At 45.8% G+C, this 15,916-nt stretch overlaps 2 protein-coding genes across 2 annotated transcripts; both read right to left on the reverse strand.

Moving 5' to 3' along the window:
* Positions 1 to 225: 225 nt before the first annotated feature.
* On the reverse strand, positions 226 to 7,222 carry gpn2 (GPN-loop GTPase 2). The gene is made up of 6 exons (XM_006631271.3): positions 7,163 to 7,222; positions 5,900 to 6,377; positions 5,054 to 5,210; positions 4,445 to 4,605; positions 3,857 to 3,987; positions 226 to 3,218 (listed from the first exon to the last, which is right to left on the reverse strand). Exons 2-6 carry the CDS (start codon positions 6,314 to 6,316, stop codon positions 3,146 to 3,148), a joined length of 939 nt encoding a protein of 312 aa, XP_006631334.2. The 5' UTR covers positions 6,317 to 6,377; positions 7,163 to 7,222; the 3' UTR covers positions 226 to 3,145.
* A 273-nt stretch (positions 7,223 to 7,495) lies between these two features.
* Positions 7,496 to 14,248, reverse strand: gpatch3 (G patch domain containing 3). Its single transcript, XM_006631397.3, has 7 exons — positions 13,800 to 14,248; positions 11,726 to 12,147; positions 10,411 to 10,585; positions 9,460 to 9,519; positions 9,081 to 9,202; positions 8,410 to 8,537; positions 7,496 to 8,071 (listed from the first exon to the last, which is right to left on the reverse strand). Exons 1-7 carry the CDS (start codon positions 14,230 to 14,232, stop codon positions 7,885 to 7,887), a joined length of 1,527 nt encoding a protein of 508 aa, XP_006631460.2. The 5' UTR covers positions 14,233 to 14,248; the 3' UTR covers positions 7,496 to 7,884.
* Positions 14,249 to 15,916: the final 1,668 nt, after the last annotated feature.

The following is a 15,916-nucleotide window of genomic DNA, read 5'->3' on the forward strand; positions in this document are numbered from 1 at the left end:
GTTAATTGAGCTTCGAGATTTGAGTTTACGGATGAGCTTCACTCCAGGAAGGGGGCAAATCAAGGTCTTTTTAAAGATGGTACTATAGAGTCAGAAGGCAGGCATGGTTTCCTTATACCCCACTTCCCTGTGGGGTAAAACAGAATGGATCCCTCGGCGATGAAAAATAAACTAGTGGACTCTTAGTTTAGACCCTTGTTGAAGAATTTTTTTTGTGTGTCTGGATTTCCAAGAAGACTTTGAGAACCCAGCTCTATAAAGCGATCCTCAGCAAATACTGGGCACATGCCTGCAATCCCTCAATGCACCGTTATTTATTGGGGAGCCGAGGTATAAACAAGTTAATGTATCTCACACCGCTCCAGCACATTCGCAACGTGTTTGCCAAGCGCACAGCAGCCCCCAGCCGGCCCTGTGATCTCTGTATGGCATCGCTAATGAAGAAAATTTTCAGACCCCAGTGAGACATTGCTCTCAGCTGAGCACACTGGCCACCCACCCTCCAGGCCTGGTACATGGGCCTTCTGGGTCTCACCGTCCACCGGCTTCCAAAAAACACAAGACAATGTCAACTCACCACCTCTCTATAGTAATATAGTCCTATACATCTTTAACTGCAGCTGATGAACTCAGAGAAATTCTTAAGGAGGAATATGGGGTCTTTTGGATGTATAGATCTAAATGCACTGCATTAGTTAACACATTCTTAGGACTGGAATTTAGACAACTGCTGGGTAATATTGTGAATTCACCATATCCTCTAAAATATGCATAAACTCCTCTGCATTTACATAGGATACTGTAGCGGAAAAAACACGAAGCTTGTCAGCACATATCTTGCTACGGTGAATTGTTGCTAGAACAAAACACAGCACCAGCTATCACAGAGTTTACTGACTGCAGTGGCATTAAAACCACAAACCTTGTTACATTACATGTCTTGAACAGCTACAGAGGGGCAAAGTGTTATGAAAGGAAGGCACCTCTACATTTTCACCATTACAAAAGGAGCATTAGTCCGGGTAACAATTTGTACACACTGGTTAACACTTGCTCGATACTGTCACCCACAAAGCAATGCGAAGTTTTTCAAGCAATGTCAAGCACATTAGAAAAGAAATTTATAGGCGATTGTTACATTCTGCCCAAAACAAGGCTAAATACAACAAGCTGCATGACGACCTGAATGAACATATCTGATTGAAATTGATTTCTCCTGTTAGCTAATTATGACAGACTGTCGAGCAAATTCTTCAGTCTGATACATTAAAACTGCACGTCAGCTATGCTGTTTCTCTGGAAAGTTGCTCTTCTGCTAGCTTGTGACTGAAGGATGAAATGTTCTGTGCCCATTTGTTTTCTGAAACGTTTCTTGCTGGAAATCATCAGTCAACAACATATGTCGGAGTTAACCCCGACAGGATCTGTCCTTGAACCCAACTCTGAAAAACTGTTGCTTATATTAACAGGAAGACATTGTGCACCTGTCGCAGACGAATCCTAATCTTGGAATGGCATTCTGCCAAAAGATGGAAGCAAGCAAACAGTGTTGGTGCCAATCAATTTCATTAAGATGCTTAATTATTCCACTGTTTTCTTAATATTAATTATTTCGTTACTAAGTTAAAATGTAGTTGAGACCACAATCAGGTTAACTAATGGCCATTCTGCTGCCAGCTTCATTACTGTATATGGGATAATAAAGGTCTTCTGAGAGCACCACACAGTGAGTCCAGGGAAAACCATTGCTTCTGCACCACTTGGCCTCCTGTGTATATTTCGAATCAATGGCAGTTCTAAGCCCAATATTAAATGCTCAGTCAGTCTACGCAACAACTGAATTTGTAGTAGAAATGTTTAATCAAACTGACCAAAATCCAGAGGCTGTGAACTGCTGCTTGGCCAGTTGATGGCGAAGAAAATTGCCATTTGCTTCTACTGCATACATGGTATTTAACGCCACCTGGTGCTTTTTTATAGGAATGAAAAAGCTAGAGACTAAAAGACTTTAAACCCAGGAAGGATAGCAAGGCTGCAATCGATGAAGGTTTGGTGTATTTTGTAAGAACTAAGAGAAGATTACAACTCTGCGTCCAACATTTTATTAACCTCTAAATTAACCCCTGAACGTTCAACTTTGATGATTACAGAAACTTTTAATAAGCGGACATAAATAATATCTTTGCAGCACTTACAATTTGCTCTGCATCAGATAAATATTTTTTACTATCTAAACTTTGCAGTCATGAAGGAGATCAACAGGACCCAGCAGTACAAATCTTCCTCCTTATTGGAACATCTCATTACCTAAGAAATTTTGAGGAAGGACAACACAAGTGCCCTTAGGTAGAGAAGGCCATTTAGACTTAATCGTGGAAAGTCATAGTGAACCCTGAGCACAGATCACTGTGACCTACAGCACAGCAAGGTGACGGGAGGAGTACAATCAAATTGCCAAAGCTCTGCCATGGCACACAACTAAAGACATTAATTCAAATTATATTTATGAAAAATCAACAGACGAGAAATGTGAAGAAACAAAAAACCTGGCAAAGTCCTAAGTAAAATCCTGCAGCTGCCTTATTCTGTTCAAAGTTCCACATGGCTGAGAGCTGAAACATTGCTTCAGTTCTTGTGCTCTTGTTCGCTCATGATGTCAACTCACCCCTGTAAGCCACCGGGACTAACTGTAGAATTGAAGTCCAGGTGCTAATTCAAGGTTACAGGCATTAGGCGTTGCTGTATCCGAAGCTGGTCTCCCTGGGCTATCACAAATCCCTCCTGTCCTGTGTGAATGTGGCCAGGCTGTATTGACACATGGGCAGCATGCCACGATCTCACCACCATATTTATATCACACGTGCAGAATGGTCTGCCCTACCCCTGTGCTATAGGTCTATAGTGTTGAACAGGGGGCATAACAAAACAAACCGTGCTGAAAAAGCGCAGTCATGTTACTAATCATTCATCTGGAACTATCTCAGCAGCTGTGCACTGAACATGGTATCTACACATGGATGCTGGCAGGGTAGGGCTGTAACTGGGCAGGATAGCTCCAGCTGGGGTGTGACTGTGGGCGACCTGAGGAAGGACAGCTGCAGACGCCAGGGCGGATCAGGTGTGAGAGTGGGTGTCCAGCTGCCAGCTACAAGTCCATCACCTCTGCCTCCACAGTTTTGCTGCCAGGCTGCACGTACTTCTCCTGCACGGCCAGGCTCCTGAGACTGGGGTTAAAGAAACATAGACAACAGACGGCAACAGAGCATGAAACACCACAAAAAGACCACACTCATACCCTCCATACTTCACTTCACTCATGGGCTTTGAATAAGGAAAGCATCAACAGGATTTGCACAGACCGATACTACACCTCTGCTGTGTAAATTGCCTTTTGCCTTAATAATTTGTCAGAGTTTTCATTTTGTACCCCCTCAGCTGAGAATACCCAGCTCTTGCTTTCAACACCTTCTATGCTGCACAGGGAGTTGAGGAAGGATGGACAGGCTCTTCCATCTTGCCCGCCGATCAAAGCTTTCCCTCCCCGGCACACTGCAAGCTCCACAGCGCCCGACAGGAGAGTGAGCGCCACCCGCAGGAGCAGCAGATCTCTCGGCGACGTCTCTGCAAGCCTGCTCTGCCCCGGACTGATTAATCTCAACCTCATTCCCCGCGCCGCTCTGCCAACAGTGTGCTGCTGCTGGGAAAGCCCAGACTCAAGCCGAAGGCGAATCGGCCGCCAACCTGCAGCGTCCAGCCGACGCGATCCTAAATCACGCAAACAAAAGAGACGCTAATCTACCCTGAAGCGACTCGGCGAATGAGAAAGGAACTGAAAGAGTGTGACAGACAAGGATACGAATTGAAGTGAAAATCAGCCCCCACAGCTGCAGACATCATAGCTGTCAGGCTCCTCTGCTCCAGATCTCCAAAGCAGTAGCCATTGGCCTTGTCCACCTGCCGAATCACCTGCACCATGCTCTCCTTGTCCTGGGGAGAGTAGAGACAGGACATTCAACAAGCTTCGTATCACGTATACCTACTTACTAAGAATTAGTAGCCACTACAAAAGATCTGAGCGTAGCGATATCCTTTGTTGCCAGCTCTACCTTCTGGACTCAACAAAAAACCGAGTTATGTCACACACTCTGTTCCAGCCATGCACAATGACTCATGGAATGAACTTAGTAACATTGTGGTCAAACCACCTGGCTGCAAGCCGAGGGGTGGGCACTGGTGGTCTTTCAAACTCAGCTTTTTATTTTTTTTTTAATCACCAAGACACAGAGGAACACACTTGCTGATCTAGTACTCTGTAACATAGAAGAACCAACAAGAAATAAAACAGTAAGAGCTTCTCAAGTGAGTCCACAGTATCCACGATTGGCCAGAGCTTTCCATGTCCAATTAAAAGAAAGCCCACCCTGCTATGGGAAGGAGCGCCTACCTGAATGTTCAAAGGCACAAAGGAGACCAGGCTGTAGTCCTCGATGACCTCCACCAGCTTCTCATTCAGGCGCTTGAATTTTTTGAAAAAAGGATCCTCAGCCAGGTGCCCCAGTAAATATGACAAGTCCAAAACCTCAGTGTAATAGTCCAGATTAAACGCTGTTGCAAAGAGACAAAGATCTCGAATGAACACTCTTCCCATATGAACAATTATAATTATCCTACACCTCATCATCAGTGGGCAGCCAGGCCAAAAATCCTGAAAGTCCCAGGGAGAGTTAGGGATTCTTCCCGACAAAACAGGGCTTTCAGAGAATGCTGAGGTGCATCAGCAATGGCAGAGAGCTGTCACAATCACACCGGCTCATCTATCACACACACAGATTAGAATCGAACACAAGGGATTGATCTCTGACTCCGTCATTACACACAGGTAAATGGTTTACTCCCACCCTACACAAACAGTAATAGCGGCACTGCGACAAAATGGAATTCATTTGGGAAATCAGGTTTTCCTGCGACACAGTGAAAGTTCTATGACCAAAAGGTGCAGATGCAACTATTTCTTAATTTCTCGAAGAGGATAAAAGTGCTCCTTGTGTCTTACCCAGTTTCCCAAACTGCTCGACGAGATCCATTTTGGAGAGGACATTGACATGGGGCAACTCCACATGCAGCATGGTGGACAGCGAGGTGCACAGCACGGAGATGAACTTGGCAGGGTCAGCACAGTAATGGGAGTCTACCAGGTGCACAGCGGTCAGCTGCAAGAGAGACAAAGAGCAACCCTGTTACACAAACCATGCAGTCCAAACTCCCAGCCGTATAAACAGAATAAAACCTAGAGAAAGGAGACCTGGTCCTACAGTACTAATGCCTCTCACTTTTCACAATAAACTATCCCTGTAAAAGAAATACACACGTCCAGAATGGTAACATGCATCTATGCTCAATGTATAGGGATCTTAAATCGAATGAGACCCGTAGGACGTTAGTGAAGATGTACGTTTACAAGAAAAGTAGTCATTAGCTCTTAAAAGGACTGCAGATAACCTTGCACCAGATTTCAGTTCACTTTAGAAGACCACATTGGAGCAAACTCTTTCAGAATTACCTGACAAAGCTTTTCTCTGAACTAGAAAATCAAAATCCGTCCTTGACAAAAGCTACACAGCCAAGTTAATAATAGTCAGAGCCCTTCAGCTTTTGTAACCTGAAGGAAATCCCCCCCCTGGTAGGAAATATGCGGGGATAGAGACATGTTTAATAATATGAGCAATATGGAGATGTATTTGACCCCCCCTTTCAATAATCTTGATCAGTGGTAGCACCCTGGGACACTTGAAAAGAAATCGACCTGCAGGGGAATGTTTATCTCAATTCCCCCTTTCGTGATCCACCGGCCACGAGCGAGCGACCGTCAAGGACAAACGGCAAGCGGGCGGAGACGAACCCTGAAGCTCCACTGGGCCAGCCGGGCGAAGATGTTCTTGACCGAGCTCTGGTGGGTGTACAGCTCCACCTGGCCCGGGCAGTCGAACAGGAAGTAGCAGTCCCGGTGCTTCGCCACCTTCTCCTCCAGCCAGTCCAGGTTGGCCTCCAGGTACTCCATGCAGTAAACGAGGCCGCCGTTGGGCCCCAGCTTGAGGCCCTCCATCACGTCATCCAGAGTGATCAGCTCGGCGATGTCCACGGCGCAGGGGTAGGGCAGGCCCTCGTTAGCGGGGTCCAGGTTGACCACCACCACCTTGCGCCCCAGCTGGGTGAGGAACTCCTGCATGCCCTGGCAGTAAGTGGTCTTCCCTGAGCCAGGGGGCCCAATCACCACCTGGCCAAAACGCAGGGAGGGCATTTTGGTCTGGGCGGCCATGACAGGTCACTGATTCACCGATTCATATCACAGCTGCGTCAGGACCAAGGCACGACGGGCTCTGTGAACAGAGATCAGGGGAACTGATAAGGAAAACCATATTCTTCCTGATTGCACTATTCAATAATAACGCAGGAGGAACACAGAGAGAGAGACACTTGGGAAATTTGGTCTTTTTTGTTTCACAGGAAAACATCAGAAGCTGTAAAAGACATCTCTACACACACAAAGACCTAAGTGTAAAACAAAGTATAAAGCAAATGCACTGTGCACGTACTTTTAAAATAAAAGAAATAGTCCAATTTAAAATAAGCTGGAAGTGTACATTAATCAGACGAGTATTTCATTTTCAGGCAGAGTAGTGCATCTTAATAATAGTCTATAGAATCTGCGTTTTCACGCGAGCAATACGACAGAGACGCTCAAAACCTGATCGCTCCCAAGTTTTTGGCCACTGAAAGCTTCTAACCTACGTTTCTACAAACATGTCATACTATGACCACCGCATACGGAAATTAACGTCCTATGAACGTAAACAATAAACATAAATATAGCGGTAGTTTCATATTTACCAAAAAAACGTCGTTAAAGTCCCTCCAACAAATTAGTAAAACACAGCTCGGCTGATAGTGACTTTTAATACATCACGTCTCCCGTGTTTGATGTAGAGAACGTTTTCGTCATGTTTAGCTACGATTTCTAGAATTCATTACAGGTATAACACCAGAAAACATTACTAGAAAGTAGTAACTCGCACTCCGGCATTCCTTTGTTAAAAATAACTCCCAATTGTCCAATATATTGCTTCTTATTACTTAGATTGAAAAATCCTTTACTTCCACCTACCTGCTCAGCTCTTGGTTTCAAACACTGCACACCAAATCAGAAAACGGAAATTAGTGCACGCTTCATATTCGTCCTGAACGGAAACACAGAATATAAATATTTGGTTCCCAGGCATCTAAATTTAACAAACGCCAAAAATTATTTAAGGGATATACTTATACAAATTTCTTATCAGTCCGCTTAAAGTAACCGTCTGATGATCTGATTTATCTGTCAATTTTTCATCTCCAATAAAATGTTCAGAAACAGTGCTGCTGTTTTCCTCATTGTAAGATTAAGATCATAAACAAAGATTATACACAACACAAAAAGATTTTGTAATAAAATATTTATTACAAACATTTTACATGCCAAAATTCCCAGCTTATTAAAAAGTTAAACATACAAAGGACACTGTAACATACAGTAAATTCAAGAAACACTGTAAATGTTTTACAGTCTGTTACTATAAAATCCCATTACATATGATCAGGATATAATATTAGTAACAACAATAATAATGAAGGAAATAATCCTGCAAAATGTGACAGCTTTTCATCTGTCAGAATCTGCAGCTGAAACTCGTGACAGCTATGTAGTGAAAAGTTAAAAATATCCTGAACACATTTCCTGAGAAGTCCATGATTAAACCATGGAATGTTAAAGACGAAATAAGACTAATAAATATAATACAAAAGTCCAAAGGAGATCCAACATTTAGCGCTCGAATTGTTTCCCAGGAGCTATCTGTGCGTCTCACTGCTGCCCCCTGGCTGCCACTGTCTGTACTTCAAGCTGGTGGTGGGCTGCCGACGCAGTAGGCTGTCACCGCAGTCCATGTCTTTGGGCTGGTCATAGACGGTGGATATGAGGAAAGTCGGCCGTGGCTTCTTCACGGGTGGAAAAGTGCTGATCTTCTCTCCATGGTAACTGTGAGGCAGCGCAAACAATCAGTGGCTAGACTCCAAGGCTGGTTCGCAATGCTCCAGTAAAAACTGTCAAATGTTTCTCACATGAAACATCGTGTAACATAAAATCACATAATAATGTATGGAAGAATCTGACATTATGTTGCACCTGGTGGACATGTTTTTCTTAATTTAAAAAAACGTCTATGGATGTATAGAAACTAGCCTCCTCCTAAACCTACTAAGGTCACAATTAAGCGTGTGGTTGAATCTACGGAATCTTCTGTTCTCTCAGCGGTGGGAGACAAGCTACAGTACCAGACCTCTTTCGTGGAACTGCCAGGGGAAATGCATACTCACCCAAACCCCCTCTTGCACCTGGGGTGCTGCCCCTCGCTCTCCAGGGCCTCTGCCATCCCAGGCTGGCTGTGCCCCAGCCCCTCTCCATCTCTCCAGCCCTGGCGCTCCATCACCCTCCTGCCCACGCCCTGCGGAGCAAACACAGCGGTCAAGCGGTCAGGAGCAATGGACCTGCTGCTTCACTCACGACCAGCTAGCACCAAGCACAGAGACCACTGCTCCTGTCGGCCATCCCTGCAACTGCTACCTGCTCTGCACACGTAAAGGACATCAACCCTCCATTCCTGCAGGGATCTCTTAGCTACAACACCGGGGATCGGAGACGCAATGAAGACTGCTAGTGCTTTATTAGAAACTACAGGCTTAACTCTACTAAACCTGGACCGTTTATACGGGAGGAAAATCACTTGTCTCTTATGAAAATGGTTAAAAATCTAAGGGAAAATGAAGTTAAAGCCCAAATGTCAACATATTACTTGCAAACAATATGCAACTGAGGTTGCATTTGGTTTTATTGTATTTAACATCCAAGGTGGCATGAGTCAACAATGAAATCAGTCTTCCAGCTGAGCCACAAACTCCCAGGCTAAGTATCACATGCCAAGGGTGAGACCCCGTAAGAGGCTGTGACAGGACCACTGCCCTGGGCTTTTACTCCCTCTTTTCCATACCTTCGTGAACTTCTCAAAACTGCCGATCGGACGACACTGCGTCGACCCCTCCTCCAGCCCCTCTCTCAGTCTGCGTTCATATCTCATGCGGACATAATCACGGGCGTCCTTATCACCTCCGTCTGGAAACAGGGAGAGAGGGAGGCTGTGAGGACACCAGCTGGTAGCGACACCTCGACGGGATCGGACACCTTCCGATCCCGTCGAGCTCGTTGGGACAGTCACTCATCAAAACATAACACTCAAACGTAAAATATCTACTGAGAAACGTCAGCAATTAGGTACTCGGGCTGCATTTGACAAAAACGTTTCAATCCACTCAGATATTTATACAGTACTGCAGTGACGCATGACGTCTGAATCTAAATGGACAGTGTACCTTTGTCATAGTAGACGCTCATGTCCACATCCCAGTCATCAGCCGTTTGCTCGTCGAAATCTGCCAGCGACAAGAAGGATCAAAGGGAAAATCACCAGGAAAGAATTCCATCTGCTTGTCTGTAAATACTGTTTCACTGACCAACTTCATAACATGTTGAAACCAATTATCACTGTATATTAAAACAAGGATGGGATTCCCTTTCCTTAAGGGTTTTGTATTCCATAAGCTTGAGTAAATTCCAAATCACTTGACCGGATCCCAGAAAATTATAACGCATCAGTACTGCTCCTTAACTGAAGTCCCCCACTGAACTGGAGATTCACCTAATCTGATTGCTTTAGGACTACAGTGCAGCTCGTGGTCAGAGGTAGAAGGAAAACCACTAAGAGTGCGAATGAGATTAAGCTACTGCAATAGTTCCTACAGGACACTTTGTGCCATATTTCAGTTTTTGAACCTTATCTTTAACTGGAGTTGTGGTGACAGGTTTTGCTAAAAAAAAAATGTAATGGTGCACGCAGATGACCTTGGACTTTAGATAAACACGCTGCTGTTCTGCAACAATTCAGAAGATGCCAAGTAAGAAAAGCAACATTGGCAGGAACCCTCCTTTATCGATCTCCCAGCTTGTTTTGTCAATAAGCGTTATCATGATCAGCATTTAAAGGGAGATTTGTAATAAATACCACGATGGGACAATCAAGCACACACCTCAGTGCGAACCTACTCAGAACATATGAATGGTTACAAACAAGAGGCCATTCAGCCCATTTAGGCTACCACTTGTGTGGTAGTTAATATTTAACTGATCCAGCCGTTTCTTAAAAGAAGTCAAGATATCGTCTGCAACAATGTGTCTGGCTGCTTGTTCCACTCCCCCACAACCCTTAGGGTAAAGATGCGCCTCCCGCCCTCAGCTTGAAATGCCCTGCTCAGGCAGCGCCTCACCGCCTTCCTCCTCCTTCCAGTACTGCGCGTCGGTGTAGAACACCAGGCCCGAGCCGCCCTTCTCCCACTTCAGCTCGATCTCGTCCTCGAACAGCCTCTCCTCGGCGCGCTCCTGCCGCGTCACGTCTTCGCGCAGGGCCTCGTGGCGCTCCCACTCCTCGCAGGCGTCCGCGTCCTGGCACACACACGCAGGACACACAAAAGCCCGCTCACTTGTGCTCGCCACGAACACCACACAAGGAGGCAATTCAGCTCGCCTGGCCCGCTGGGTTGTGATTAATGAACAGATCCAAGATTCTCAACCAGCCGTCAGGGTATCGGATTCAGGAGCATGACTGAGTAGCTTGTTCCACACTCCTGCAACCCTCTGGGTAAAGACCATGCAGTACAATCGATGACTGACCATGACTGTATGCTCTTAGATGACTCTTCCAAAACTGTTTCAACTGACTGCAGAAAAAACAGGATCTGGTCATGGCTGGATTATACCCATTAATACCCACAACTCATCTTCCCTGTCTTAAACCACTTGTGCAAACTTTCCAAGTTGCAGGGGTTAAGTTAAAAAATGATGAACATCCTAGAGCTTCTTGAATTTTCACTAGCAGCAGCACTGTCAAGAACAGACGAGCCATGTTTCCACATCACGGTCTCCTCCCATGTTTTTCCCTGCAGCGGAACACAGCGCAGTGCTGTCAGGGAGGAGGGAGGAGCGAAACCACATTCATTGGAACTGACTGGCGCTGGGGCCGAGCCCTGAGAGACACAGGTGCAAGTAGCGAAAATGATTGGTCATTTCTTGGAAAGATCAAGGAACGGCACAGTGGCGCAGAGGTGAGCACTGGTGCCTCGCAGCGCTGGGGCCCTGGGTTCTACTCCTGGGGCGCTGACTGTGTGGAGTTTGTATATTCTCCCCCACCCCCCTGTTTGTATGGATTTCCTGACGGTGGGTCTGTGACCTACTTTGACAGACACTGCTAGCAGCCATATCACCCTGGCAACCCACTGAAGCTCAGCAGGTGTGAGCCTGGCCAGTACCTGGCTGGGAGACCAGAGAAAGCTAAGGGTGGTATACCAGTATCAGGAATGATCATTATTGTGATTATACTGGTAGATTCTGGGAAACCTGTGTGTACCCTGCCTTGTGCCTGTTGCTTGCTAGGCTCTGGCTCCCTGCAAGCCTGTACTGGATGAAGTGCTTAGAAAACGCCGGGGTGGATGCTAAGGTAAAGGTAAGGATCTTATGGGGACAGCTGTTAAAATAAAGACAATTCCACATGGAAGGAACTCAAAAGCCAAACTCAGGCTGACTCACATCCTCCGAGTCCGACTGCAGCCCGCCCTCGCCCCCGCCGGGCACGGCGCTCTCCCGGGCGGACTCCTCGCTCCCCCGCCCCCCCGGCCCGGAGAGCTCGGCGCCCCCGGCCGTGTAGACGCTCTCCCCCGGCGGCGCCACCGCCTGCGTGCCGCGGTACTCGAAGGGCACGTTGCCATAGCGCCGGCTGGAGGCCGTGCGGGGGAAGCTGAGCCCCAGTTTGCGGATGAGGCGGGGGGGCAGCCGGCAGGCCTGGATCAGCTGCAGGAAGACGGGGACCGGGGTGCCCACGTTGCCGCGGGGCATCAGGGCCGGGGGGTTCATCTCGGGCAGGGTCCTCAGGTCCTCCTCGGTGAAGCGCTCGCTCAGGGCCACGCGGCGGCGCAGCTCCGGCCTGGTTCGGTACGGGAACTCGCTCCGGTCTAAACGGACGGAAGAACGCTTTTTAAAAAAAAACTGGCACTGCGGTGGCTCTGTGGCTCAGGATCTGCGCCTGTGGCTGGGAGGTTGCCGGTTTGTATCCCTCGGCCAGCAGAGGAATCCTACTCTGCTGGGCCCCTGAGCAAGGCCCTTCACACCAACCGCTCCAGGGGTGCTGTATGAATGGCTGACCCTGCGCTCTGACCCCCAGCTTCTCTCCCTGACTGTGTGTCTCATGGAGAGCAAGCTGGGGTATGTAAAAAGAAAAATTCCTAATACAAGAAATTGTATTTGGCCAATAAAGTTATCTTATCTTATTTAAAACGAACGGGCTAGTAATACTGGATAGTCATCTTCACAAACAAAACCATCTAATGTTACTCTGTTGCTTATTGGTTATAAGATGGCAATGCGATATTAAAATAACGAGGCAAAACAATTCATGTAAAAAATTTAACTTTTTGAGTTCAGACTTGTATTTAACTCTGACAGCATATTGTTTTATGTTCTTTTTGGTTAAGTGATTTTTACTGCCTATATATATCACCCTGTAGCTCACAGCTGGCAGCCCCACTGAAGCTCAGCAGGTGTGAGCCTGGTCAGTACCTGGAGGGGAGACCTCCTGGGAAAAACTAAGGTTGCTGCTGGAAGAGGTGTTCGTGGGGCCAGCAGGGGGCGTTTATCCTGCGGTTCATGTGGGTCCTAATGCCCCAGTATAGCGACGGGGACACTATACTGTAAAAAAGGCGCTGTCCTTCGGATGAGACATAAAACCGAGGTCCTGACTCTCTGTGGTTATTAAAAATCCCAGGGCGTTTCTCGAAAAGAGTACGGGTGTTATCCTTGTTAAATTTCCCCACCGGCCTTTACCAATCATAGCCTCCTAATAATCCCCATCTATGAATTGGCTTCATCATTCTGTTCTCATCCCCAGTGATAGCTGGTGTGTGGTGAGTGTGCAGGAGCACTATGGCTGCCGTCGCATCACACGGGTGGTGGGGGAGGAGATCCCCATTACCTGGAAAGTGCTTTGAGTACGGCATCCAGAAAAGTTCTAGGTAAGCATAAGGAATATTTATTTAATTATGAGCAAGTGCAACCCGTGGATTATACGCAGACAAGGGATTACTGTGTATTTATATGGGTTTGGTGTTATTGTGAGCAGAGTAAATTTACAGGGTTCTGGTGCAGCCGTTAGGTTATGTGTGAAAGGATATCCTATGGGCCAGTGTCTGTTATGTAATATAATGTGTACTTGTACTGTTTGTATGTTTTTCTAGGTTTTTGTGTATGTACAACATAGCTGCTTTGATGTAAGACAGATGTCTGAGAAACACAGAAATGAAGTATTATTGTATGATATGGGAAAGACAGGAAAGTGCAATGAAGACCAAGAATTGCAAACAATTCTTGCGATATATGTCCTATTGAAGATGGCTCTTTCAATGTCGGACTACATTTTCTTCATTGTTAAATAATCGCGCTGTACTAACATGCTCCTCTTAAATCAGAGGTTTCACACGGCTGCAGGAAGTAAAGGACAGACTATGTATTTAACCCTTCTGACTCGGTTTTCTTCGTGGGTGCACCCTGACTGCAGGCAATATACTGAAAGGGTTTAAAACAGTAGAGACTGCATTATAATCCACCGTACCTGACTGGGCAGACACTTTTATTCGCCGGATCACACAGAGGCGACCGAGCCAGCTCCCCTCCGAGTCAATCCACTGCTGCCCGGCGTACATCTTCACGAATTTAGCAGCTTCTTGGGCGTGAACCGAGACCACACAGCAGCAGCTTGTTTTGCCCTTCGTGGCGGCGACCCCCTTGGCACTGACCGCCGACGCGGAGCTGCCCTCCCCCGGGTCACTGCTCCCCGGACACTCCGGCGTCTCATCGGATCTCTCCGGCTCCTGATTCCCACCAGACACGACAGGATCCTTCAGGACTTCGGGTCGGTGCCGGTAGTGGAAACACACGAACCCCCCGCTTTCGATAAACTGGCTGAAGTAGTTTCGCAGATCCGCCGATCGAAATTTTGCCGGAATGTTACTAACAACAACATACACAACACCAGAGTCGGCCATGTTTCAATCACAAACTGTTCCTGTAACGCAGGCAGTGACGTCATACCCCATTTGTATGAACTTTATTGTTCACAGAAAGACCAGCAACAACACATTCAGCCACTAGGTGGCGCGCGTCTCTTTTTAGTTTGCCCCTGGACTTGCATGGACACAGGCGTACGTTCATCGTGTCTTATACGACTTTTTTGCTTAATTTGTGAGACACATGGGCCTATACCATTGGCTTTCGTTTCGTTTCTTCCATCTTTCATTTTAGCTTAGCTCTTTTAGTTTATGGCGCATATTGAAATGAGGCTAAACTGAATGCGTATATCTTTCGTAATTCGTGAATTGAAGAATAACTTCAGGACGGGAAGGACATAAAGGAGTAAAGGGAAGCGTGTGGTTTAATTACGCTGTATTGTGGAAAAACAAAAATGTAAAAATATGTATGTCTATGGGTTATTAAAGACAATCTACAGTTTATCTGTATACGTTCACAGATAATTAACTGCGTGGAACAAAACCTAAAACCAAGCACTTATTCTTGTCGTTTCATGTTTTTGGAGACGTATTATTTTAAATAAGACATCTTGGAAAGTAGTCTTGAGCGGAATGCAGTATGAGAAAACAATTTCATTTCTTCTAAGCCAGGAGAGCTCCAGTCCAGCAGTTTTTTTTAGACTTGGCCTTTTAAATCGTAAGTTTCCAAAGGTCTGGATCAATTTAACTTTGATCCATTGAAGAGGTGGAGTGCTCAATTAAATCATTCTGAGATAAAGTGGAAGAAAGTTCTCAATCACCAGCGTCCCCTTGGCTAAAACATTACTGGCTAATTGTGTCCCTTGTCTTGAAATACCAGGTGATTTAGGGTGGCTTGTAAGAATAACTGGTTGGAGACACCTGGATTAACTATTAATCAAAACAAATAATCAATTTTTATTTACTCATGGAGTGTACTGTATGTACCACCATGCAAATGTTTCCAGATGGGGATTACTTGAGTTTTTCTCCATCACAGATGCACTGTATTCAGAGTGTGACTGGCACCTATGTATATACTGTATGTTGTGATGCAGCTCCTGTGGTTGTAAGTAACTGGTGTTTATCACAGCTAACTGCTGTGACTACGCCAATAAGCCTCGGGACTGAAACGTTTTACATACAGCTTCTTTTTTACCCAAAAATCAATCTGGAGGGGCTGACTGGAGACCTTTAAATAATATGGTTGTATACTTTTGTGTATGTTATTGGCTTGGTGAGAGGTGTAGCTAAATTCCATTATTCAGCTCCAAGAAACGTTTCATCTTGGCTAAAGTCTATTTCCTAATTTACATTTCTTTAAAAAAAAGCGCCCTTTATTTTTCTTCTTTCTCTTTCTTCTAGCTTTGATGTGAGCTTCACTTCTTTTTCTTATGATCTGATCGGTTTGTGTTATGTAGCCATATAGTTTCCCACACGTCGTTCACAAAAAATGGTAGGTCTCGCACTTCGAGATTGTGTCCCGAAGTTTTCACAGGTGCGACCATGACTTATGAATGTCCAAAGTTCCTCAGACAATGGCAACGTGTAAGATTAATTCCTGCTGGATTTTTATCTGAAAATCTCACGATTTTAATTGTCTCCAACATGTTCAGCTTATTGCATTTGATTAGGATTTAAGACTTATGAAATTAAAAACATAATGCCCCAAAGATAGTTTCTA

The sequence above is a fragment of the Lepisosteus oculatus genome, chromosome 11, assembly GCF_040954835.1.
Source record: "Lepisosteus oculatus isolate fLepOcu1 chromosome 11, fLepOcu1.hap2, whole genome shotgun sequence".
NCBI classification, from domain to species: domain Eukaryota; kingdom Metazoa; phylum Chordata; class Actinopteri; order Semionotiformes; family Lepisosteidae; genus Lepisosteus; species Lepisosteus oculatus.

Bases quoted from the DNA above. Each gene is read 5' to 3' on its own strand.
- gpn2 (XM_006631271.3), bottom strand. From the start codon at position 6,316: ATGGCCGCCCAGACCAAAATGCCCTCCCTGCGTTTTGGCCAGGTGGTG. The intron at 3,988-4,444 runs GTAGGCGCTCCT...TACTCTCCCCAG, and splicing joins TTGTGCCTTTGAACATTCAG to GACAAGGAGAGCATGGTGCA. The intron at 3,219-3,856 runs GTATCCTTGTCT...CCCCAGTCTCAG, and splicing joins GCTGATTTTCACTTCAATTC to GAGCCTGGCCGTGCAGGAGA.
- gpatch3 (XM_006631397.3), bottom strand. From the start codon at position 14,232: ATGGCCGACTCTGGTGTTGTGTATGTTGTTGTTAGTAACATTCCGGCA. The intron at 10,586-11,725 runs GTGAGTCAGCCT...TGTGTGTGCCAG, and splicing joins TGCAGTCGGACTCGGAGGAT to GACGCGGACGCCTGCGAGGA. The intron at 9,520-10,410 runs GTGAGGCGCTGC...TGTCGCTGGCAG, and splicing joins CTGGAAGGAGGAGGAAGGCG to ATTTCGACGAGCAAACGGCT.